The sequence below is a fragment of the Xenia sp. Carnegie-2017 genome, unplaced genomic scaffold (assembly GCF_021976095.1).
Source record: "Xenia sp. Carnegie-2017 unplaced genomic scaffold, XeniaSp_v1 HiC_scaffold_22, whole genome shotgun sequence".
Classification (NCBI taxonomy): domain Eukaryota; kingdom Metazoa; phylum Cnidaria; class Anthozoa; order Malacalcyonacea; family Xeniidae; genus Xenia; species Xenia sp. Carnegie-2017.
In genome coordinates, this window is record NW_025813485.1 from 17,164,095 (window position 1) to 17,189,001 (window position 24,907).

General features: G+C 33.6%; 3 protein-coding genes and 1 long non-coding RNA gene across 4 annotated transcripts; 2 read left to right on the top strand and 2 right to left on the bottom strand.

Moving 5' to 3' along the window:
• Positions 1–933: 933 nt before the first annotated feature.
• On the bottom strand, positions 934–1,501 carry LOC124447377. Its single transcript, XR_006948715.1, has 2 exons — positions 1,295–1,501; positions 934–1,132 (listed from the first exon to the last, which is right to left on the bottom strand). It is a non-coding gene; the product is annotated as an uncharacterized LOC124447377 (long non-coding RNA).
• Positions 1,502–3,718: 2,217 nt separating this feature from the next.
• On the bottom strand, positions 3,719–9,330 carry LOC124445242 (neuropilin-1a-like). The gene is made up of 4 exons (XM_046995945.1): positions 9,318–9,330; positions 8,958–9,119; positions 4,492–4,638; positions 3,719–4,056 (listed from the first exon to the last, which is right to left on the bottom strand). The coding sequence occupies exons 1-4, from the start codon at positions 9,328–9,330 to the stop codon at positions 3,719–3,721; spliced, it is 660 nt and encodes a 219-aa protein (XP_046851901.1).
• Positions 9,331–11,854: 2,524 nt separating this feature from the next.
• On the top strand, positions 11,855–13,141 carry LOC124445243. The gene has a single exon (XM_046995946.1). It carries the CDS (start codon positions 11,855–11,857, stop codon positions 13,139–13,141), a length of 1,287 nt encoding a protein of 428 aa, XP_046851902.1.
• Positions 13,142–13,460: 319 nt separating this feature from the next.
• Positions 13,461–15,074, top strand: LOC124445244 (uncharacterized protein K02A2.6-like). Its single transcript, XM_046995948.1, has one exon. The coding sequence runs from the start codon at positions 13,461–13,463 to the stop codon at positions 15,072–15,074; it is 1,614 nt and encodes a 537-aa protein (XP_046851904.1).
• The last annotated feature ends 9,833 nt before the right edge of the window (positions 15,075–24,907 follow it).

A 24,907-nucleotide genomic window follows, 5' to 3' on the forward strand; every position in this document is an offset into this window, starting at 1 on the left:
AGGTTAAATTTCAACAAAGTGTAATATCATAAAAAAATCACAATTAGTCTGTTCAGTTTTCTCAATGTGAGTGGTGAAATAGGCTTTCTTAAGTATCTCTGCGGGCCGGATTGAGAGGCCCAACGGGCCGCATCTGGCTCGCGGGCCGTAGTTTGGAGACCCCTGGTTTAAATGATAAAAGCATCAAACTTATAACTACACAAATTATTTTACGTTTTTAATCAATCAGCAATTCTTGTTTGTAATTTGGCTACGTTTGCTGAAAGTTCAGCAAAAAAACTCGAAATTGTGTAAAAAAATTTCCAGTCTCAGAAGTCGTCGACACACAAAAATCTTTAATGTTCACTAAATTTATCAAGAATTTCACAAACAACTTAATGACAAAAATTTCTCCCAGCAAGAGTGAAGATCGTTCTATATACTTAATATATTTGTAAAACCCACGGTAACTTTACTATTAAAAATATGTCGAATTGTAGATTATGAATGTTAAAATTGCTTTTTAAATGTTATGTGGACTGTCTTGGTAACTTTTCAAGTATTTTGAAGAAAAGATTATATATAAGTCTACTTTATATACTTTTTAACCTAAATACAAATTTTACTATATGCAATTTAAATGCGATATTTGGGGTATATTCTGAACTAGCAATTTGTTAAAATATTTCGTAAGCGTGTTATATATAAATAACAACGAAACAAATCAACGCTAATATTTATGATGTTCAATGATTGAAAAATCATATGTAAATAGTTTCAAACTACTGCTCCATAAAATTGTTAAAGAAAATCAACAACATGCACTGTCTTTATTTCTATCGTACCAGAATGCAGCGTTGAAAGACGTGCTAGAAATATGGATTTTACTTTATAGGCATATGAAATATCAGTGCATTATCAACTCTAGCCATGCAAACAAGGTATATCTACAAATTTTACGGATTATTCCTATATTATTAATAGAAAAACAAAGAAATAGCTAAATTATATACAACAAATCGTACCTCTTCCAGGATCACCTAAATATGAACTATCAAAATATCTATGTAACATTCTTTATTCTCTAGTCAAAAGTTCGCCTCACACCATCAAAAACGCCACCACCTTCCTCGTCAACATTGACACCGTTAAACTACAACCAGACACAGACACAGTTATGATATCTTACGACGTGACATTACTCTTCACATCCATACTAGTAGACACAGCCAAAGTATTAAAAACGAACTATTTACAAACGACAAATCTTGGCAAGCCACGACACAACTTGACAAAAATGACATCTTAGACTTACTCAGTCTTTGCCTCTTCACTGAATTCTCCTTACAGAACTCATACCATAGACAAATTTCAGGCACACAAATTGTGTCACCACTATCCACCTTCACCGCAGAAATTATAATGCAACAACTCGAATCACAATCAGTCACCAACAACACAGACATCAGACTGAGGAAAAGATGTGTCGACGACATCTTTGCCATTGTCAAGAAAGACAAAACTGAACAAATCCTACAAACCTTAAACAATACAATAATAAACATAACCTTTACTAAAGATGAAGACATGAAAACAACTTACTTTTCTCTGTATCCTACTGACTAGAACAGCACACTAAACACACATATTGTGCCGCAAAACGACCCACACAGACCAAATATTTGATTTCAACATCAATCACCCAACACAACACAAAATATGCTGCATACGAACACCTTTTCATCAGAATCAACACTTATTGTAACACCGAAAAGGCTAAGAAAACAGAACGCAATTACTTATACTCCACATTTATAAAAACAATTACAATAGAAAATTTATAAACAAAATTATAAACAAAACACAAAACAATACCCAAACCAACAAAAGTAACGAATAACCCGATGAAACAGTAAAAACAATCACATCCATGCATACATAAACGGAACATCAAAAAAGACTGCATGACTTCTGCGACCATTCAATATAAACGTCGCAAACAAAGCAACACAAAAGACAAATCATATTTTGCCAAACATAAAGACAAAACAACAACAATTCATGATACAAGGGACGCAATCTACATGATGCCATTTAAAGATTGCTCAAAACAATACATATAGGACAAAAATCGAAGAAAATCGAAACAAGACTCACAGAACACAAAAACGCCATAAAACGACAAGATCCAAACTCATTAACGACAGAACACACGTTTGCAAATAACGACGCATAGGATTGGACAGAAATTAAAGTACTCGGACGCGCACAGACAAAAACGCACGCAAATTTAAAGACGTTTGGTACAGTAAAGACAACGACACAATGAACAAACATATTGACATACCTATCGTATATATTCACAGCTAAAAAAAAACGACAAAAAATCTACTAACGACACTCCAACCACAGCAACTCACGGTAATAATATATATTATCACAATCCTATTCACAATACACCCAAACCCACAACAACATATTTCACGTCATTCAATCACCTAAATCCACCATTAACAAAATAACTTATCCGGATAAACTTTTATCTTTCTAAAGTACATATATATAAGTTTAAAGAATGGTAATCCAGACATGCTTTATTGTAGTGCATGCCGTTATGTAATCTAGTACCTAATAACCAATTGCATATACAGTAAATAATAAATTATCTGTCAGTTTCCTGAAGATCGCCCTATGGCGTGAAACACCAAGTAGTGACAGCAAAACTTATCAATATATTAACTATACAATACATTGATTTTTTAATACTGAATTGTAAGTAGCAATGCTGAAAATTACCATATATACATTGTTGTTCAATTATACATGGTTTCAGTTTATCTTTGTTGTTTTAGTATTTTGTCAAAGTGTTTCCTTCATGTGGTTATGTATAGATAACCAAGGTTAAAATCAACGCAAATACTCCCGATGTTCAAAATTACAAAATCATGAATAAATATTTTTAAAATGCTGCTTCATAAAATTGATAAAGAAAATCAACAACAAGTAGTGTCTTCATTTCTATCGTCACAGAATGGAGCGTTGAAAGACGTGCAAGAAATACGGATTTTTACGAAATAACATACGGCATATAAGTATATTATCAAATCTAGTTCTGCAAACAAGGTATGTACAAGTTTTTATGTTGGGGATTATTCCATTTAGTAGAAAAAATAAGGAAAACATAAAAACAAAAATATGTTTATAATACATTGATTTTTCAAAACAGAAATTTTACTAATAATAATAAAAATTACCTTTTATACATTCTTGTTCACTCACTGCACCAACATTGATGGTACCTTTACCATCATTACAGGAAAGACAACGAGTTTGTTTTGGATATGGTTGATATGTATAGATGGGACATTTTTCACATTCCTCACTTTTAAAGGAAAAGAATGAACCAATTGAACAATCTATAAAGACGATTAATGAAAATAAAACGTTAACTGACAATTAAAATTCTACAGTTGATTTATTTATTGTATTCAATGTTTTTTGTTCCATTATGTAAGTTAACTATGAATCATATGAAAAGTTTAGAAAATTTTCAAGAACATTAAAGCAAAAGATTGATGAAGCAAAACACTTCACATTCCAAGAAAACAAATACTTACCAAAAGCATTGCTAGGAATGGCCACCTTTGGTATTGTGTCACAGCTTCCTGGAGCAAAAGCAAGATTGTCGAGAGCTACAATGCTCGTTATGTATATACGCAGAAATGATCGTGCGACAGCTTCAACGATTAACTATGAAGAAAAAGTAAGCGGCTTGGTCAAATTGCCGAAGTTTAATTTTAAGTTGTATAAATATGTGCAAGTTGCCTACCCTAGATAGACCCAGTGTAAAATTAACTGTGATTTGGCCTTTTTTCCACTTAGTTCCTTGATCACCACTTAATGACCACAGTAAAAGATTGTATCCATTGTGAAAATATTCTTGGTAGATATTTAATGTATGATAATGACTGTCATACATGTAATACGAAAATGAAAAACACACGAGAGAGTCGTTGCGATAGTTTCCAACCAACCAAGCTTTGCCTGAACTATCTGATCCCAAACGAAGATATCGTCCTACAACACATGAAGAAATGTAAGATATATGTAGACTATATATATAAAGAATAAAAATATCGTCCTACAACACATGAAGAATTGTAAGATATATGCGGACTTTATATATAAAGAAATATAAAATTATCGTGGTTTAACAAATTCAATAAACAAAATTTTTTAACAAACCATAAATAGCTATAAAATTATCATCTATTTTTGTGTCTTTTAGCTGAATGAAACTACACCTGATTTTAATTTTAAGTAAGTATCTATTTTAGATCCAGCAATATATTTATGACGTTAGATTTTACTAAGGAGTAACTTACTGATTGACATTTAAAATCCGAGTTGTCATTTAAAGACAAAATCCTAAGTACTCTTCATCATTTTTCTTTTTTTAATTCAAGCAGTTGTACATACAACACTTATTCACTATAAACGCTGCCATCTTACCAATACTGAAGCCTGTAGCATCATAGCGTGGTGGGTCAGACATTGAGTATGATGTACGAAGTTTCCAGTCAAAGTCATCGTCAACTTCTACGTTGTGCCATGGACATAAAGTAGTTCCCAGTCCCTTTTGAAAATCACATCTTTTGACTGAACGAAGAAGAAATCGAAAGTTAAACAGCCATATTAGTTGTTATAGAATATAGGAAAAGTCTGAAATGCATTTGTATGGAATAAAAACACACCACACAAGATAATGGGTTTTTAACTGCAAAAAATGTTGTGTAAATTGTACACAAAAATTTCAGTAAAATGTGTATCCACAGTGACACAAACGCTAGTGTAAAGACTACATAAAACTATTGGTAAATTTAATATTTTGAATGAAAGGATGAATTACACACTTTTGGGAAAATGTATAACACAAAATTGTAGGCAAAAATATAGAAACAGACAATGCATTTACAGCAACACAGGTTTTAGAGTAAAATTTCTATTAAAACACACTTATAAATAGGTATAAAGAGATAGTCGTTTATTGTGTAGAAAATTACATTGATCAATAAGACATGTATACTACAAGACCAAGCATATATTAATAGTCGTAATACTAACTAGCTGACAGCGTCATGCAGCATATGCGGCGCTAGTCAAAGTAAAGATAACATGCATCGATTATATGTGGATTACTGGATTTTTAAGAACTCGTGAAAATATATTTTCCGTGCAGACATCCCTTCCGGTAAATAACATATATTTTATGAGTCAACTTAAAAATTAATTTGATTACACTTATTACAAAACATTGTAAAACTTGTCTAAATTGCGCAACTCTTCACTTTAACGCTCTGCTCTACATGATTTTGTGTATAACAATTTACACAAAATGAGCAAATTGTTTACTCAAAGAAATTTGTATATTTTCAATTCAAAAAAGTAAGTTAAGATTTTACCGTAGTTTTAAGTTGACAGAACTCAAAATTTTAGTTAAATGAGATGATTTACGCAATTAATTGCGTAAATTTACACAAAATTTTACGCAGTCCATTTAACATTATGTTTCACGTAAGGTTTAAATCAGGGTCTCCAAACTTTACAGCCAGAGGGCCACATGACTTTCATCCAGCATGTTGAGGGCCGACGAATCGTATACCGCTGGTCAAAGAGCGAATATTTTAATAAAACGAAGTACATAACACAAGCTTCATTAGTTAAGAAAATATTTATTCAAAATTTAAAGGTTAAATTTCAACAAAGTGTAATATCATAACAAAATCACAATTAGTCTGTTCAGTTTTCTCAATGTGAGTGGTGAAATTGGCTTTCTTAAGTGTCTCTGCGGGCCGGATTGAGAGGCCCAACGGGCCGCATCTGGCCCGCGGGCCGTAGTTGGAGACCCTGGTTTAAATGATAAAAGCATCAAACTTATAAATACACAAATTATTTTACGTTTTTAATCAATCAGCAATTCTTGTTTGTAATTTGGCTACGTTTGCTGAAAGTTCAGCAAAAAAACTCGAAATTGTGTAAAAACGTTTCCAGTCTCAGAAGTCGTCGACACACAAAATCTTTAATGTTCACTAAATTTATCAAGAATTTCACTAAACAACTTAATGACAAAAATTTCTTCCAGCAAGAGTGAAGATCGTTCTATATACTTAATATATTTGTAAAACCCACGGTAACTTTACTATTAAAATATGTCGAATTGTAGATTATGAATGTTAAAATTGCTTTTTAAATGTTATGTGGACTGTCTTGGTAACTTTTCAAGTATTTTGAAGAAAAGATTATATATAAGTCTACTTTATATACTTTTTAACCTAAATACAAATTTTACTATATGCAATTTAAATGCGATATTTGGGGTATATTCTGAACTAGCAATTTGTTAAAATATTTCGTAAGCGTGTTATATATAAATAACAACGAAACAAATCAACGCTAATATTTATGATGTTCAATGATTGAAAAATCATATGTAAATAGTTTCAAACTACTGCTCCATAAAATTGTTAAAGAAAATCAACAACATGCACTGTCTTTATTTCTATCGTACCAGAATGCAGCGTTGAAAGACGTGCTAGAAATATGGATTTTTACTTTATAGGCATATGAAATATCAGTGCATTATCAACTCTAGCCATGCAAACAAGGTATATCTACAAATTTTACGGATTATTCCTATATTATTAATAGAAAACAAAGAAATAGCTAAATTATATACAACAAATCGTACCTCTTCCAGGATCACCTAAATATGAACTATCAAAATATCTATGTAACATTCTTTATTCTCTAGTCAAAAGTTCGCCTCACACCATCAAAAACGCCACCACCTTCCTCGTCAACATTGACACCGTTAAACTACAACCAGACACAGACACAGTTATGATATCTTACGACGTGACATTACTCTTCACATCCATACTAGTAGACACAGCCAAAGTATTAAAAACGAACTATTTACAAACGACAAATCTTGGCAAGCCACGACACAACTTGACAAAAATGACATCTTAGACTTACTCAGTCTTTGCCTCTTCACTGAATTCCCTTACAGAACTCATACCATAGACAAATTTCAGGCACACAAATTGTGTCACCACTATCCACCTTCACCGCAGAAATTATAATGCAACAACTCGAATCACAATCAGTCACCAACAACACAGACATCAGACTGAGGAAAAGATGTGTCGACGACATCTTTGCCATTGTCAAGAAAGACAAAACTGAACAAATCCTACAAACCTTAAACAATACAATAATAAACATAACCTTTACTAAAGATGAAGACATGAAAACAACTTACTTTTCTCTGTATCCTACTGACTAGAACAGCACACTAAACACACATATTGTGCCGCAAAACGACCCACACAGACCAAATATTTGATTTCAACATCAATCACCCAACACAACACAAAATATGCTGCATACGAACACCTTTTCATCAGAATCAACACTTATTGTAACACCGAAAAGGCTAAGAAAACAGAACGCAATTACTTATACTCCACATTTATAAAAACAATTACAATAGAAAATTTATAAACAAAATTATAAACAAAACACAAAACAAAACCCAAACCAACAAAAGTAACGAATAACCCGATGAAACAGTAAAAACAATCACATCCATGCATACATAAACGGAACATCAAAAAAGACTGCATGACTTCTTCGACCATTCAATATAAACGTCGCAAACAAACCAACACAAAGACAAATCATATTTTGCCAAACATAAAGACAAAACAACAACAATTCATGATACAACGGACGCAATCTACATGATGCCATTTAAAGATTGCTCAAAACAATACATATAGGACAAAAATCGAAGAAAATCGAAACAAGACTCACAGAACACAAAAACGCCATAAAACGACGAGATCCAAACTCATTAACGACAGAACACACGTTTGCAAATAACGACGCATAGGATTGGACAGAAATTAAAGTACTCGGACGCGCACAGACAAAACACGCACGCAAATTTAAAGACGCTTGGTACAGTAAAGACAACGACACAATGAACAAACATATTGACATACCTATCGTATATATTCACAGCTAAAGAAAAACGACAAAAAATCTACTAACGACACTCAAACCACAGCAACTCACGGTAATAATATATATTATCACAATCCTATTCACAATACACCCAAACCCACAACAACATATTTCACGTCATTCAATCACCTAAATCCACCATTAATAAAATAACTTATCCGGATAAACTTTTATCTTTCTAAAGTACATATATATAAGTTTAAAGAATGGTAATCCAGACATGCTTTATTGTAGTGCATGCCGTTATGTAATCTAGTACCTAATAACCAATTGCATATACAGTAAATAATAAATTATCTGTCAGTTTCCTGAAGATCGCCCTATGGCGTGAAACACCAAGTAGTGACAGCAAAAACTTATCAATATATTAACTATACAATACATTGATTTTTTAATACTGAATTGTAAGTAGCAATGCTGAAAATTACCATATATACATTGTTGTTCAATTATACATGGTTTCAGTTTATCTTTGTTGTTTTAGTATTTTGTCAAAGTGTTTCCTTCATGTGGTTATGTATAGATAACCAAGGTTAAAATCAACGCAAATACTTCCGATGTTCAAAATTACAAAAATCATGAATAAATATTTTTAAAATGCTGCTTCATAAAATTGATAAAGAAAATCAACAACAAGTAGTGTCTTCATTTCTATCGTCACAGAATGGAGCGTTGAAAGACGTGCAAGAAATACGGATTTTTACGAAATAACATACGACATATAAGTATATTATCAAATCTAGTTCTGCAGACAAGGTATGTACAAGTTTTTACGTTGGGGATTATTCCATTTAGTAGAAAAAATAAGGAAAAGATAAAAACAAAATTATGTTTATAATACATTGATTTTTCAAAACAGAAATTTTACTACTAATAATAAAAATTACCTTTTATACATTCTCGTTCACTCACTGCACCAACATTGATGGTACCTTTACTCTCATTACAGGGAAGACAACGAGTTTGTTTTGGATATGGTTGATATGTATAGATGGGACATTTGTCACATTTCTTACTTTCAAAAGAAAAGAATGAACCAATGGAACAATCTATAAAGACGATTAATGAAAATAAAACGTTGACTGACAATTGAAATTCTACAGTTGATTTATTTATTGTATTCAATGTTTCTTGTCTCATTATGTAAGTTAACTATGAACCAAATGAAAAGTTTAGAAAATTTCCAAGAACATAAAAACAACAAAAGTGATCAAGCAAAACACTTCACATTCCAAGAAAACAAATACTTACCAAAAGCATTGTTAAGAATAGCCACCTTTGGTATTGTGTCGCAGATTCCTGGAGCAAAAGCAAGATTGTCGAGAGCTACAATGTTTATTGTGTATCTACCCACGAAAGCTTCAACGATTAACTATGAAGAAAAAGTAAGGGGCTTGGACATATTGCCGAAGTTTAATTTTAAATTGTATAAATATGTGTAAGTTGCGTACCCTAGATAGACCCATGGTAAAATTAACTGTGACTTGGCCTTTTTTCCACTTATTTCCTTGATCAACACTTAATGACCACAGTAAGGAACTGTATCCATTGTGAAAATATTCTTGGTAGATATTCAATGTATTATAATGACTGCGAATATAATAGGAAAATGAAAAGCACACGAGAGAGTCCTTTCGATAGTTTCCAACCAACCAAGCTTTGCCTGAAATAACTGATCCCAAACTAAGATATCGTCCTACAACAAATGAAGAAACGTAAGATATATGTAGACTATTTATATAAAAATTAAAGATATCGTCCTGCAACAAATGAAGAAATATAACATATATGTAGACTATATAAAAAAAGAATGAGTATTTATTGATAACACATTTATCTAAAATTACTTACAAGGTCGCTCATAATAAGATTGATGCTTTTGGCACGCTTTGTGCAGTTAGATACAGCCGTTTTTTTGTGTAGGTGTAAAATTTACTTCACCTAGTTTTCTGGCATAAATTTATGAATACTAGTATATCGCAGTTTAAAAATTCAATAAAAAAATTCCAAATATAAAAACGAAATTGATTTTAAAACTAATTTTAACTGTAAAGTCTTTAATTATCTAATTTAGACCAAGCAAAATATACGTAACATTAGATTTCATAAACAAGATTTTAATTAAGAATTATAAAATAAGCACATTGAAACGCGTGGGCTGATTGGTCTAGAACTGTGTTAACATTAGCCTGTGCTAAACACATCCGAGCCCAACCAATCAAATAAATCATAACAATAAATCAGCGAAAGAGTATTCGAAAATCAATTATGAATACATTTTAGAGGAAAAATAAAATGTTTTTTTGTCTCGAATTATTGTTATTTTATATAAGAAATGAAAGATGTTTTTCGTGCTTGAACTTGCTTATGCAAACCTAGGAGACGTTTGTGGGAACTCTCGAGCAGGTGCAACCCTCGAACTTCGGTCTGGGGCTTGCACTAGTTTGCATAAGCCTGCGAAGTTTGCATAAGCCAGTGCAAACACGAAAAACATCTTTTATTTCTTTTGTAAAATAACAATAATGCAAAACAAAAATAACGTTTTAATGTTCGTCAACGTGTATTCATTATTGATTTGCAAATTCTTTTTGATGGATTGGTTGATTTGATTGGTTGAGCTCAGATCGTTATTCCCACGCTAATGCAAACACAGCTCAAAACCAATCAGCGCACGTATTACATTTTGCTTATTTTGTAATTATTGATGACAAGCATTTAAAATCTGAGTTGTCATTTTTGAAGACAAAATTTTATTAAATGACCTCTATCATTTTACTTATTGCAGCTTAAGCTGTCAGCTGGTTAAACTGTTGAAAATCTAATGTCTCTTTATTATAAATCACTTCAATCTTACCAAAATTAGAACCAGTAGCGTCATAAATTGAGTTTCTATATGCAGTACCAAGTTCCCAGTTTAAGTCATCGTCTCCTTCCACATTGCGCCATGGACAAACAGTTGTTCCCACTCCTTTTTGAAAATCACAGTTTTCGACTGAATGGGAAAAAAATCGAGATTTGAATAGCCATATTAGTTGTTAAAAATAAAGCAGAAGCCTAAAATGTATTTGTATGAAACAAAAACACACCACACAATACAACAGATTTTTAAGCAACGCTATGCTCCACAGCAGTTTAAATGATAAAAGCATCATAAACTTTTAAAGGTAAAAATGATTTTGCTTTTTAAATTATTTATCAATTCTTCTTTGTTGTTTGACAACATTTGTCGAATGTTTAGCAGAAAACTTGAAATTGTGCTAAAGATTTCCAGTCACCGAAGTCGTGGACACACAGACATCTTTAATGTGCACTAAATTTATCATGAATTTTACCAAACAACTTATTAACACTAAAGTTTGCAACAAGAATTAAAATTCTTCTACCTGTTTTGCTTGCAAAGCTTTTGGAATTAGTAGGCAGTGCAAAAAATCTACCTAGTGTGCGTGTTATTTAAACGATAATAATGGTAATTCTACTCTACAGGGTGTGTCAAAAAACCCTGAAAAGTTTGGAAAACGACACTAAAGTCATTTGGGCATACGATTTGCAAACGTTTCGTGGAAATAGTCAGCTGGATTTCCAAGGCGTTATCTGAGTATCTGAGAGGAAAATTGTCTCAAATAAGAAAAATTTAAAACGTAAAAATTGTGTTACAGAGAAGCTCATTTGAAATAGCTTGCGCATAAAAATCATATAGGTGTCATGAGTATTGATTAATTTGTAATTTGAGTAGTCGGATTCCAGTCTAATAAAGACACGAGGCACAATCATTACATGGTGTCAGATGGAGAAATTTCGACCCCCAGATCCACTCATATTCGAAGGAAATTTATCAGATTTATGGGATAGATGGAAACAACAATTCGAGCTTTATCTGGTAGCTACAGAATCACACGACAAAACAGAAGATATCAAGACGTCAATTTTACTAACATGTATCGGGAAGCACGGCGAAGAGATCTACAATACATTTACGTTCTCTGACGAGGCAGACAAATTGAAATTGAAACCAGTATTGGAGAAGTTTGAAGCATATTGCAAGCCGAGAAAAAATATCACTCTACTTCGACAAAATTTCCTTACGCACAAGCAACATGATGGGGTGACATTTGATGCCTTTGTCACCGAGCTAAAAAGACGAAGTGCACAATGTGAATTTGGCGACCTTAGAGAATCACTCATCAGAGACATGATAGTAATCGGGGTCTCAGACAACCCGCTTAGAGAGCGACTGTTAAGGACGGAGACTTTGACTCTAGAAAACGCAATAAAAATTGGTCAGGCATCAGAAGCAACAAAGCAACAAGCAATGACATTAAGCAGACCACACACCGGAAACCAGAACAATGTCGACGAACTACGCACGAAATCAAACAATACAAGGCGCCAACGACAACAAAGCGCATATACTTCTTTATCTTCGCAAGCTCACAGCAATTGTAAATACTGTGGCGATATTCACCAACGAGGAAAATGTCCTGCATATGGGAAAACATGCTCAAAGTGTCATAAATTGAATCACTTCGCCTCTGTTTGCTTATCTACATCCCGCAGCGTACATTATACCACGGAAGGTCATGAAGGTCACGATTACGAGATCACAAGCGATGCCAATAACATTTTCATAGGAACTCTCTCAACGGAAGTGACAGACAACTCCGTCAATACGGCTAATATTACGCAAGATGGAAATCGTGACTGGATTATCTCTCTGCGATCAAATGAAAGTGTCACGCGGTTCAAAATTGACACTGGAGCTCAGGCTAACGTCATACCAATGGCAACAATTGAGAAACTAGCAACTAGACCGCCTATTGAGAAAACTAATACAACGTTGACAGCATATAACGGAATGAACATTCCAGTGGTTGGAAAATGCACGCTGGACATTCAACATAACAATCAAACTCATGCAATACCGTTTGTTGTTGCAAACACTACTTCACCGCCACTAATTGGGTTACAAACCAGCATCGACCTCAATCTTATAAAGCGAGTTTGGACAGTAATTGCTAAAACACCAAACTTCATACAAGAGTACAAAGATGTTTTGGAGAACTTGGATGCCTAAAGGGTGAACATCACATTAGCATTGACCCCAATGTAACGCCAGTAGTTCATCCGCCTCGAAAGATTCCAATATCACTTATGGAACGTCTCAAAGCTGAGTTAAACGACTTGAAAAAGACGTCGTCTGGCATTTCGAAACGAAACACCGTCAAGCCATAGAAAATCCAAAACACCTCGTCACCAGCAGTCCAGTGTTAACCTACTTTAATCCAAAACATGCCATAAGGATCACAGCTGACGCCTCTAAATCAGATCTTGGTGCAGTACTCGAGCAATTAGAAGAGAACACCTGGAAGCCCGTCGCATATGCTAGTAGAGCAATGACTCAAAGTGAGCAAAACTACGCACAGATAGAAAAAGAGACATTGGCAATTGTGTTTGCATGCGAGCGCTTCCACGAATACACCTACGGCAGACCAATCACGGTACGTTCAGACCACAAGCCACTCAAAGCAATCTTTTCAAAACCACTATGCAGGGCTCCTCCGCGCTTGCAAAGACTACTGCTCAGGCTCCAGCGATATGAGCTAAGTGTTGACTACACACCAGGAACGGATATTCCCGTTGCAGATGCTCTTAGCAGAGCATACCTGGAAAGTAAACCCACACCAGAGATATCGGAGCAAGACATGAACTGTCATGTGCACTCAGCTCTGCACAACCTGCCAGTATCAGATTCCAAGCTACTAGAATTTAAACTCGAGACTGCTAAGGATCCTACTCTTCAAGAGCTGAAAAACATAACTGCCAATGGTCTTCCATCCAACAAACAACTCATCCCTGATGCTGTCAAGCCATACCTGACATTCATCGATGAAATATCAGAAGCTGAAGGAATCCTCCTTAGATCAAACCGCATCATAGTACCCTCCTCAATGAGACGTGAGATGAAAGCAAGAATTCACGAGGGACACTTAGGAATTGAGCGATGCAAAACGAGAGCAAGAGAAGTGATCTTTTGGCCAGGGATGGCTACAGAAATATCTGTGATGATTTCCCGCTGTGAAACATGCCTAGAATCAAGAAAACGACAGCAACGCGAACCACTTATGCCACTACCACCAGCTCATCATGCCTGGAGCAGAGTAGCATGTGACTTATTCTACATGAATGGCAAGGACTATTTACTAATTGTCGACTACCATACTAGTTTTCCAGAAGTAAGTCTACTTTCAGAAACTACCTCTGCCGGAATAATCAAGCACACAAAGTCAATATTTGCAAGACACGGTATACCAGACACAGTAGTCACAGACAATGGACCACAATTCGCTTCGAAGGAATACCGAGACTTCGCCAAGCAATGGGAATTTCAACACGTCACCTCAAGTCCTGTTCATCCGAGGTCCAATGGCAAAGTCGAGCGCAAAGTACAAACAGTCAAGACCCTCTTGAAAAAAGCCATTAAGTCTGGTGATGACCCATACCTAGCCCTACTTAACTTCAGAGCCTGCACAAGCGCTGACGGTACTCCAGCTCCAGCAGCCATGTTAATAAATAGGAAACTAAAGACTCGCCTACCCTCAATAGAGACCCAAGAAATCTCCAAGAAATCTATAATACAGAAACAGTACTACGATAAACATACAAAAACTCTCCCTGAGATTTCAGATGGTTCAAATGTTCGTCTTCACGATGGCAAAGACTGGAGAATAAAAGGACAGGTGATCCGGAAGGCAGAGACACCAAGGTCATATATCGTTCAAACTGACACCGGAGGCCAATTACGAAGGAACAGGCATGATATATTAGTCACTCCTGAACCTGCTGAGAATTCCCAACCAGAAGAAGTTGAAGAGCCTCATGTGCACCATAGTGAGCCTGAGGACACAAGAACAAGCGAGGATGAACATTCTACTCCACCCAGCTACGCTTATGTGACCCGCTATGGCAGGACTGTAAAACCACCAACTAGATTCGGCCAAGATACCTAAGTTACTTATAGAACATTGTCACTTAGCTAATCCAACATATAGATTACAATCTTGTTACAGTTAATTGTTAGATTAATCTCAGAAGGGAAGATGTCATGAGTATTGATTAATTTGCAATTTGAGTAGTCGGATTCCAGTCTAATAAAGACACGAGGCACAATCATTACAATAGGTAAAAAGAAATTGGAAGATATAGGGTTACAATATGACGTATGCTTTTAAAGGTAACAAGGTTTTAGGAAATTTTGCTAATGAGTATGCGAATGCATAACTTTTAAGTTGCGAATTGCATTGAATTTTTCATTTTTAAATGGAGTTTTGATATAGTCGTTATTAGTTATGCATAAATTTGACGGTAAATTAAGTCAAATTTGACTAATTCATGAAGGTTTCAAAACATGGCAAATAAAAAAAACGCTAAATAATCTGCAATTTGAATGCCAAGTGTTTGTATAAGGTTATACCTAATTTCCTAAAACTTTGTAAGCTTGAACAACATGTACCATATTTTAACCTTTCTTGTTCCAATTGCTTTTTATTCTTTTGATTTTTGAGCAGGAGTTTTTCAAAAGTATTTTTCGGTAACACAATTTTCCCACGAAATCGATTTTATTTGCCAAACGTTTCTGTCAGATGAACCAGTTATTGGAGGTCGAACTACCTATTTCACTAAAGGCTTTTGAAGATCTTGCGCGCTGATGAATTTAGAGAGGTTTTTCTGCTTGTTCAATTTTTTTTATATATAAACCCTGTATAAACAACATGCAAATTATGAACGTAAAAACCTGTTTTATATGGAATTGTAAGCTATTGGCCTGTCTTTGTAATTTTTACGTTATAGGGAATTTTGAAAAAAGCAGCATTACGTTTATTTTATCAACTGATTTATAAAATAGATGAACAAAATCAATAACACGCCTTGTCTTCTTTTCTATTGTACGGAATGGAGCGCCGAAGGACTTGCCAAAAGTACAAATTTTTACAAATTAACATATGAAATATCAGTACATTATCAAATCTAGCCGTGCAAGCAAGGTATAAACAACTTTTTACATTATGCCTTTTAATATAAAAACCAAGGAAAAGTGGAAAAATATTCATAGTATATTAATTTTTCAGCACTGAAGTGACACCTTAAAATTACCTTTTATACATTCTTGTTCACTCACAGCACCAATATTGATGGTACCTTTACCATCATTACAGGTAAGACAACGAGTTTGATTTGTGTACGGCTGGTAAGTAGAACTGGGACATTTGTTACATTTCTTATTTAGAAACGAGAAAAATGAACCATTGGAACAATCTGAAAAGAGAATTTTTGAAAATAAAACGTCGAGTGACAATTGAAAGTTTACAGTTGATTTATTTATTGTATTCAATGTTTTTTGTTCCATTATGTAAGTTAACTATGAACCAAATAAAAAGTTAGAAAATTTCCAAGAACATAAAAACAACAAAAGTGATCAAGCAAAACACTTCACACTCCAAGAAAACAAATACTTACCAAAAGCATTGTTAGGAATGGCCACCTTTGGTATTATATCACAGCTTCCTGGAGCAAAAGCAAGATTGTCGAGAGCTAGAAAGTTTTTTGTGTATCCACGCACGACAGCTTCAAAGATTAACTATGAAGAAAAAGTAAGAGGCTTGGAAAAATTGCCGAAGTTTAATTTTAAGTTGTATAACTATGTGTAAGTTGCCTACCCTAGATAGACCCATGGTAAAATTAACTGTGATTTGACCTTTTTTCCACTTAGTTCCTTGATCACCGCTTAATGACCACAAAAAAATATTGTATCCATTGTGAAAATATTCTTGGTAGATATTCATTGTCTCATTATAACTGCGATGCATGTAATACGAAAATGAAAAACACACGAGAGAGTCGTTGCGATAAATTCCAACCAACCAAGCTTTGCCTGAAATAACTGATTTCAAACGAAGATATCGTCCTACAACACATGAAGAAATGTAAGATATATGTAGACTATATATATAAAGAATAAAAATATTGTCCTACAACACATGAAGAATTGTAAGATATATGCGGACTTTATATATAAAGAAATATAAAATTATCGTGGTTTAACAAATTCAATAAACAAAATTTTTTAACAAACCATAAATAGCTATAAAATTATCATCTATTTTTGTGTCTTTTAGCTGAATGAAACTACATCTGATTTTAATTTTAAGTAAGTATCTATTTTAAATCAAGCAATATATTTATGACGTTCGATTTTATTAAGAAGTAACTTACTGTTTGACATTTAAAATCCGAGTTGTCATTTAAAGACAAAATCCTAAGTACTCTTCATCATTTTTCTTTTTTTAATTCAAGCAGTTGTACACACAACACTTATTCACTATAAACGCTGCCATCTTACCAACACTGAAGCCTGTAGCATCATAGCGTGGTGGTTCCAAATATCTTGAGTATGATGTACGAAGTTTCCAGTCAAAGTCATCGTCAACTTCTACGTTGTGCCATGGACATAAAGTAGTTCCCAGTCCCTTTTGAAAATCACATCTTTTGACTGAACGAAGAAGAAATCGTAAGTTAAACAGCCATATTAGTTGTTATAGAATATAGGAAAAGTCTGAAATGCATTTGTATGGAATAAAAACACACCACACAAGATAATGGGTTTTTAACTGCAAAAAATGTTGTGTAAATTGTACACAAAAATTTCAGTAAAATGTGTATCCACAGTGACACAAACGCTAGTGTATAGATTACAAAAAACTATTGGTAAATTTAATATTTTGAGTGAAAGGATGAATTACACACTTTTGGGAAAATGTATAACACAAAATTGTAGGCAAAAATATAGAAACAGACAATGCATTAACAGCAACACAGGTTTTAAAGTAAAATTTCTATTAAAACACACTTATAAATAGGTATAAAGAGATAGTCGTTTATTGTGTAGAAAATTACATTGATCAATAAGACATGTATACTACAAAACCAAGCATATATTAATAGTCGTAATACTAACTAGCTGACAGCGTCATGCAGCATATGTGGCGCTAGTCAAAGTAAAAATAACATGCATCGATTATATGTGGATTACTGGATTTTTAAGAACTCCTGAATATATATTTTCCGTGCAGACATCCCTTCCGGTAAATAACATATATTTTATGAGTCAACTTAAAAATTAATTTGATTACACTTATTACAAAACATTGTAAAACTTGTCTAAATTGCGCAACTCTTCACTTTAACGTTCTGCTCTACATGATGTTGTGTATAACAATTTACACAAAAATGAGCAAATTGTTTACTCAAAGAAATTTGTATATTTTCAATTCAAAAAAGTAAGTTAAGATTTTACCGTAGTTTTAAGTTGACAGAACTCAAAATTTTAGTTAAATGAGATGATTTACGCAATTAATTGCGTAAATTTACACAAAATTTTACGCAGTCCATTTAACATTATGTTTCACGTAAGGTTTAAATAAGGGGTCTCCAAACTTTACAGCCAGAGGGCCACATGACTTTCATCCAGCATGTTGAGGGCTGACGAATCGTATACCGCTGGTCAAAGAGCGAATATTTTAATAAAACGAAGTACATAACACAAGCTTCTTTAGTTAAGAAAATATTTATTCAAAATTTAAAGGTTAAATTTCAACAAAGTGTAATATCATAAAAAAATCACAATTAGTCTGTTCAGTTTTCTCAATGTGAGTGGTGAAATTGGCTTTCTTAAGTATCTCTGCGGTCCGGATTGAGAGGCCCAACGGGCCGCATCTGGCCCGCGGGCCGTAGTTTGGAGACCCCTGGTTTAAATGATAAAAGCATCAAACTTATAACTACACAAATTATTTTACGTTTTTAATCAATCAGCAATTCTTGTTTGTAATTTGGCTACGTTTGCTGAAAGTTCAGCAAAAAAACTCGAAATTGTGTAAAAAAATTTCCAGTCTCAGAAGTCGTCGACACACAAAAATCTTTAATGTTCACTAAATTTATCAAGAATTTCACTAAATAACTTAATGACAAAAATTTCTTCCAGCAAGAGTGAAGATCGTTCTATATACTTAATATATTTGTAAAACAAACGGTAACTTTACTATTAAAAATATGTCGAATTGTAGATTATGAATGTTAAAATTGCTTTTTTTAAATGTTATGTGGACTGTCTTGGTAACTTTTTCAAGTATTTTGAAGAAAAGATTATATATAAGTCTACTTTATATACTTTTTTAACCTAAATACAAATTTTACTATATGCAATTTAAATGCGATATTTGGGGGTATATGCTGAACAAGCAATTTGTTAAAATATTTCGTAAGCGTGTTATATATAAATAACAACGAAACAAATCAACGCTAATATTTATGATGTTCAATGATTGAAAAATCATATGTAAATAGTTTCAAACTACTGCTCCATAAAATTGTTAAAGAAAATCAACAACATGCACTGTCTTTATTTCTATCGTACCAGAATGCAGCGTTGAAAGACGTGCTAGAAATATGGATTTTTACTTTATAGGCATATGAAATATCAGTGCATTATCAACTCTAGCCATGCAAACAAGGTATATCTACAATTTTTTACGGATTATTCCTATATTATTAATAGAAAAACAAAGAAATAGCTAAATTATATACAACAAATCGTACCTCTTCCAGGATAACCTAAATATGAGCTATCAAAATATCTATGTAACATTCTTTATTCTCTAGTCAAAACTTCGCCTCACACCATCAAAAACGCCACCACCTTCCTCGTCAACATTGACACCGTTAAACTACAACCAGACACAGACACAGTTATGATCACTGATCTGATAATAGACTGGATATAGCTTCTACAGGTAGCAAAAGTGAAGCCTAATTATATATGCAAAATTCACTTCCGGTTACCACGGCGAGATACAAATTACTATAGAAATGTATGGCGGATAACGTTTACAAACATGGATTTTCGAATATTTAAGACCTTTCGCGACTCCTTACTAACCTCAAGTATTAGTCATGGATAAAACAGGTTATGCGAATCGATTTGACATCAAAATGATTCCGATAGCTGTAAAATATCGACGTTAGTGGTGATTTAAAAGTTGTACATGCGAGAATGTATTTTGTCCCATCGTTGCCAATGCAAGATAGTTCAGTGCTCGCTTTCCAATTTCTGAGGCAGTTATGATCTAGTATACGTTTCAGTTCTTTAGAAATGAGGTGAGTTACTTTTTTTATCATTCCTTCTTTATGTTGAGAGATTGTTGACATTTTATTTTTGCTGTAACTTCATTTTTTCATGAGCAAAGTACTGCTGATGCTTAAACAAGACAAGTCTATTTAGTTTCTTTCGCACTTTATCTTTAGTTTCCATTTCTGTGGTTGTTTTTCCCAAATGGTATAGTCGCACCTTGCTGTAGCATTTAGATATGGTCTTAATTAATGAGTAAATATTATTTCGTGAACAGTAGTAGCCAACATGTGTGCATCGAGATCCTTGAATGTGGTCCTCAAATCTATACCATTTACTACAGACAAAGCAATAGCACCAGGAATTCCTTTCCCTTGCGGTAAATTTCCATCTGTAGCTGCCAACATTCTCTGAAAGCACCTCTCTGTTTCATTGCATATTACTATTACACTTGCTGTTAGCTTAAACAAATTACCCCTGTCTTTTAAAGTCAGGAAAGCAGACTCATTTTTGTAGTTTCTTGAACCCACTGCTTCATGACAAACAGGACAGTTTATTTTCTTTTGCACCATCTGGGCAACATAGCCAGCCATGTACGATATTGCCGCCTTTTTAAATTCAGATACAGTGGAAAAGCTTGGTGCATCACTATAATCTTCATCCTCATCTCTGTTGTGATTTGTCCCTTGTAAATCATACTTTCAGATGAGAGCAGCATCATCAATTGTTGTACTTGATTCTTTGTTTGGCATTTTATAGGTGTCCCCAATTACTTCCAATATGTTAGTTTCATCTTGTCTGGTGCAGTTGCCATTGCAACCATGGATACTGCTTCTCATCAAAAGTCTCTTGTATGCAGCCGTAAATTGTTCAGCTGTTGGGTTGTTGTTAAAGCCTCCTGAGGACCGAGATGATTATAAAGAGGGCCTGAAAATTTATACTTGGCTGGCTACATTACCTTGATGTTTCAAAAGCAGTATACTAAAGTGTCCTAATGTGTGTAGAACGCATTTGTTAGATTTTAATGTCAATGAAAATTATACTTCTTTGAATAATTAAGCGCGAAGTGCGACTATACCATTTGAGAAAAACAACTACAGAAATGGAAACTAAAGATAAAGTGCGAAAGAAACTAAATAGACTTGTCTTGTTTAAGCATCAGCAGTACTTTGCTCATGAAAAAATGAAGTTACAGCAAAAATAAAATGTCAACAATCTCTCAACATAAAGAAGGAATGATAAAAAAAGTAACTCACCTCATTTCTAAAGAACTGAAACGTATACTAGATCATAACTGCCTCAGAAATTGGAAAGCGAGCACTGAACTATCTTGCATTGGCAACGATGGGACAAAATACATTCTCGCATGTACAACTTTTAAATCACCACTAACGTCGATATTTTACAGCTATCGGAATCATTTTGATGTTAAATCGATTCGCATAACCTGTTTTATCCATGACTAATACTTGAGGTTAGTAAGGAGTCGCGAAAGGTCTTAAATATTCGAAAATCCATGTTTGTAAACATTATCCGCCATACATTTCTATAGTAATTTGTATCTCGCCGTGGTAACCGGAAGTGCATTTTGCATATATAATTAGGCTTCACTTTTGCTACCTGTAGAAGCTATATCCAGTCTATTATCAGATCAGTGGTTATGATATCTTACGACGTGACATTACTCTTCACGTCCATACTAGTAGACACAGCCAAAGTATTAAAAACGAACTATTTACAAACGACAAATCTTGGCAAGCCACGACACAACTTGACAAAAATGACATCTTAGACTTACTCAGTCTTTGCCTCTTCACTGAATTCTCCTTACAGAACTCATACCATAGACAAATTTCAGGCACACAAATTGTGTCACCGCTATCCACCTTCACCGCAGAAATTATAATGCAACAACTCGAATCACAATCAGTCACCTACAACACAGACATCAGACTGAGGGAAAGATGTGTCGACGACATCTTTGCCATTGTTAAGAAAGACAAAACTGAACAAATCCTACAAACCTTAAACAATACAATAATAAACATAACCTTTACTAAAGATGAAGACATGGAAAACAACTTACTTTTCTCTGTATCCTACTGACTAGAACAGCACACTAAACACACATATTGTGCCGCAAAACGACCCACACAGACCAAATATTTGATTTCAACATCAATCACCCAACACAACACAAAATATGCTGCATACGAACACCTTTTCATCAGAATCAACACTTATTGTAACACCGAAAAGGCTAAGAAAACAGAACGCAATTACTTATACTCCACATTTATAAAAAATAATTACAATAGAAAATTTATAAACAAAATTATAAACAAAACACAAAACAAAACCCAAACCAACAAAAGTAACGAATAACCCAATGAAACAGTAAAAACAATCACATCCATGCATACATAAACGGAACATCAAAAAAGACTGCATGACTTCTTTGACCATTCAATATAAATGTCGCAAACAAACCAACACAAAAGACAAATCATATTTTGCCAAACATAAAGACAAAACAACAACAATTCATGATACAACGGAATTCTACATGATGCCATTTAAAGATTGCTCAAAACAATACATATAGGACAAAAATCGAAGAATATCGAAACAAGACTCACAGAACACAAAAACGCCATAAAACGACGAGATCCAAACTCATTAACGACAGAACACACGTTTGCAAATAACGACGCATAGGATTGGACAGAAATTAAAGTACTCGGACGCGCACAGACAAAACACGCACGCAAATTTAAAGACGCTTGGTACAGTAAAGACAACGACACAATGAACAAACATATTGACATACCTATCGTATATATTCACAGCTAAAGAAAAACGACAGAAAATCTACTAACGACACTCAAACCACAGCAACTCACGGTAATAATATATATTATCACAATCCTATTCACAATACACCCAAACCCACAACAACATATTTCACGTCATTCAATCACCTAAATCCACCATTAATAAAATACCTTTTTCGGATAAACTTTTATCTTTCTAAAGTACATATATATAAGTTTAAAGAATGGTAATCCAGACATGCTTTATTGTAGTGCATGCCGTTATGTAATCTAGTACCTAATAACCAATTGCATATACAGTAAATAATAAATTATCTGTCAGTTTCCTGAAGATCGCCCTATGGCGTGAAACACCAAGTAGTGACAGCAAAAAGTTATCAATATATTTACTATACAATACATTGATTTTTTAATACTGAATTGTAAGTAGCAATGCTGAAAATTACCATATATACATTGTTGTTCAATTATACATGGTTTCAGTTTATCTTTGTTGTTTTAGTATTTTGTCAAAGTGTTTCCTTCATGTGGTTATGTATAGATAGCCAAGGTTAAAATCAACGCAAATACTCCCGATGTTCAAAATTACAAAAATCATGAATAAATATTTTTAAAATGCTGCTTCATAAAATTGATAAAGAAAATCAACAACAAGTAGTGTCTTCATTTCTATCGTCACAGAATGGAGCGTTGAAAGACGTGCAAGAAATACGGATTTTTACGAAATAACATACGACATATAAGTATATTATCAAATCTAGTTCTGCAAACAAGGTATGTACAAGTTTTACGTTGGGGATTATTCCATTTAGTAGAAAAATAAGGAAAACATAAAAACAAAATATGTTTATAATACATTGATTTTTCAAAACAGAAATTTTACTAATAATAATAAAAATTACCTTTTATACAATCTCGTTCACTCACTGCACCTACATTGATGGTGCCTTTACTCTCATTACAGGGAAGACAACGAGTTCGTTTTGGATATGGTTGATATGTATAGATGGGACATTTTTCACATTTCTTACTTTTAAAGGAAAAGAATGAACCAATTGAACAATCTATAAAGACGATTAATGAAAATAAAACGTTGACTGACAATTAAAATTCTACAGTTGATTTATTTATTGTATTCAATGTTTCCTGTCTCATTATGTAAGTTAACTATGAACCAAATAAAAAGTTAGAAAATTTCCAAGAACATAAAAACAACAAAAGTGATTAAGCAAAATACTTCACAATCCAAGAAAACAAATACTTACCAAAAGCATTTCTAGGAATGGCCACCTTTAGTATTGTGTCGCAGCTTCCTGCAGCAAAAGCAAGGTTGTCGAGAGCTACATAGCTTTTTTTTTTTCTACGCAAGACAGCTTCAACGATTAACTATGAAGAAAAAGTAAGGGGCTTGGACAAATTGCCGATGTTTAACTTTAAGTTGTATAAATATGCGTAAGTTGCGTACCCTAGATAGACCCATGGTAAAATTAACTGGGACTTGGCCTTTTTTCCACTTAAATTCTTGATCACCACTTAATGACCACAGTAAAAGATTGTATCCTTTGTGAAAATATTCTTGGTAGATATTCAATGTAGTATAATGACTGAGAATTTTATACGAAAATGAAAAGCACACGAGAGAGTCGTTTCGATAGTTTCCCACCAACCAAGCTTTGCCAGGTAAACTTGAGTCAGAATAAAGATATCGTCCTGTAACACAAGAGAAAATGTAAAATATAGTTACTGTGTAGACTAGATATATAAAGAATGCATATTTATTGATAAATCATTTATTTAAGATTGCTTGATCAACCATTATAGTAATGCT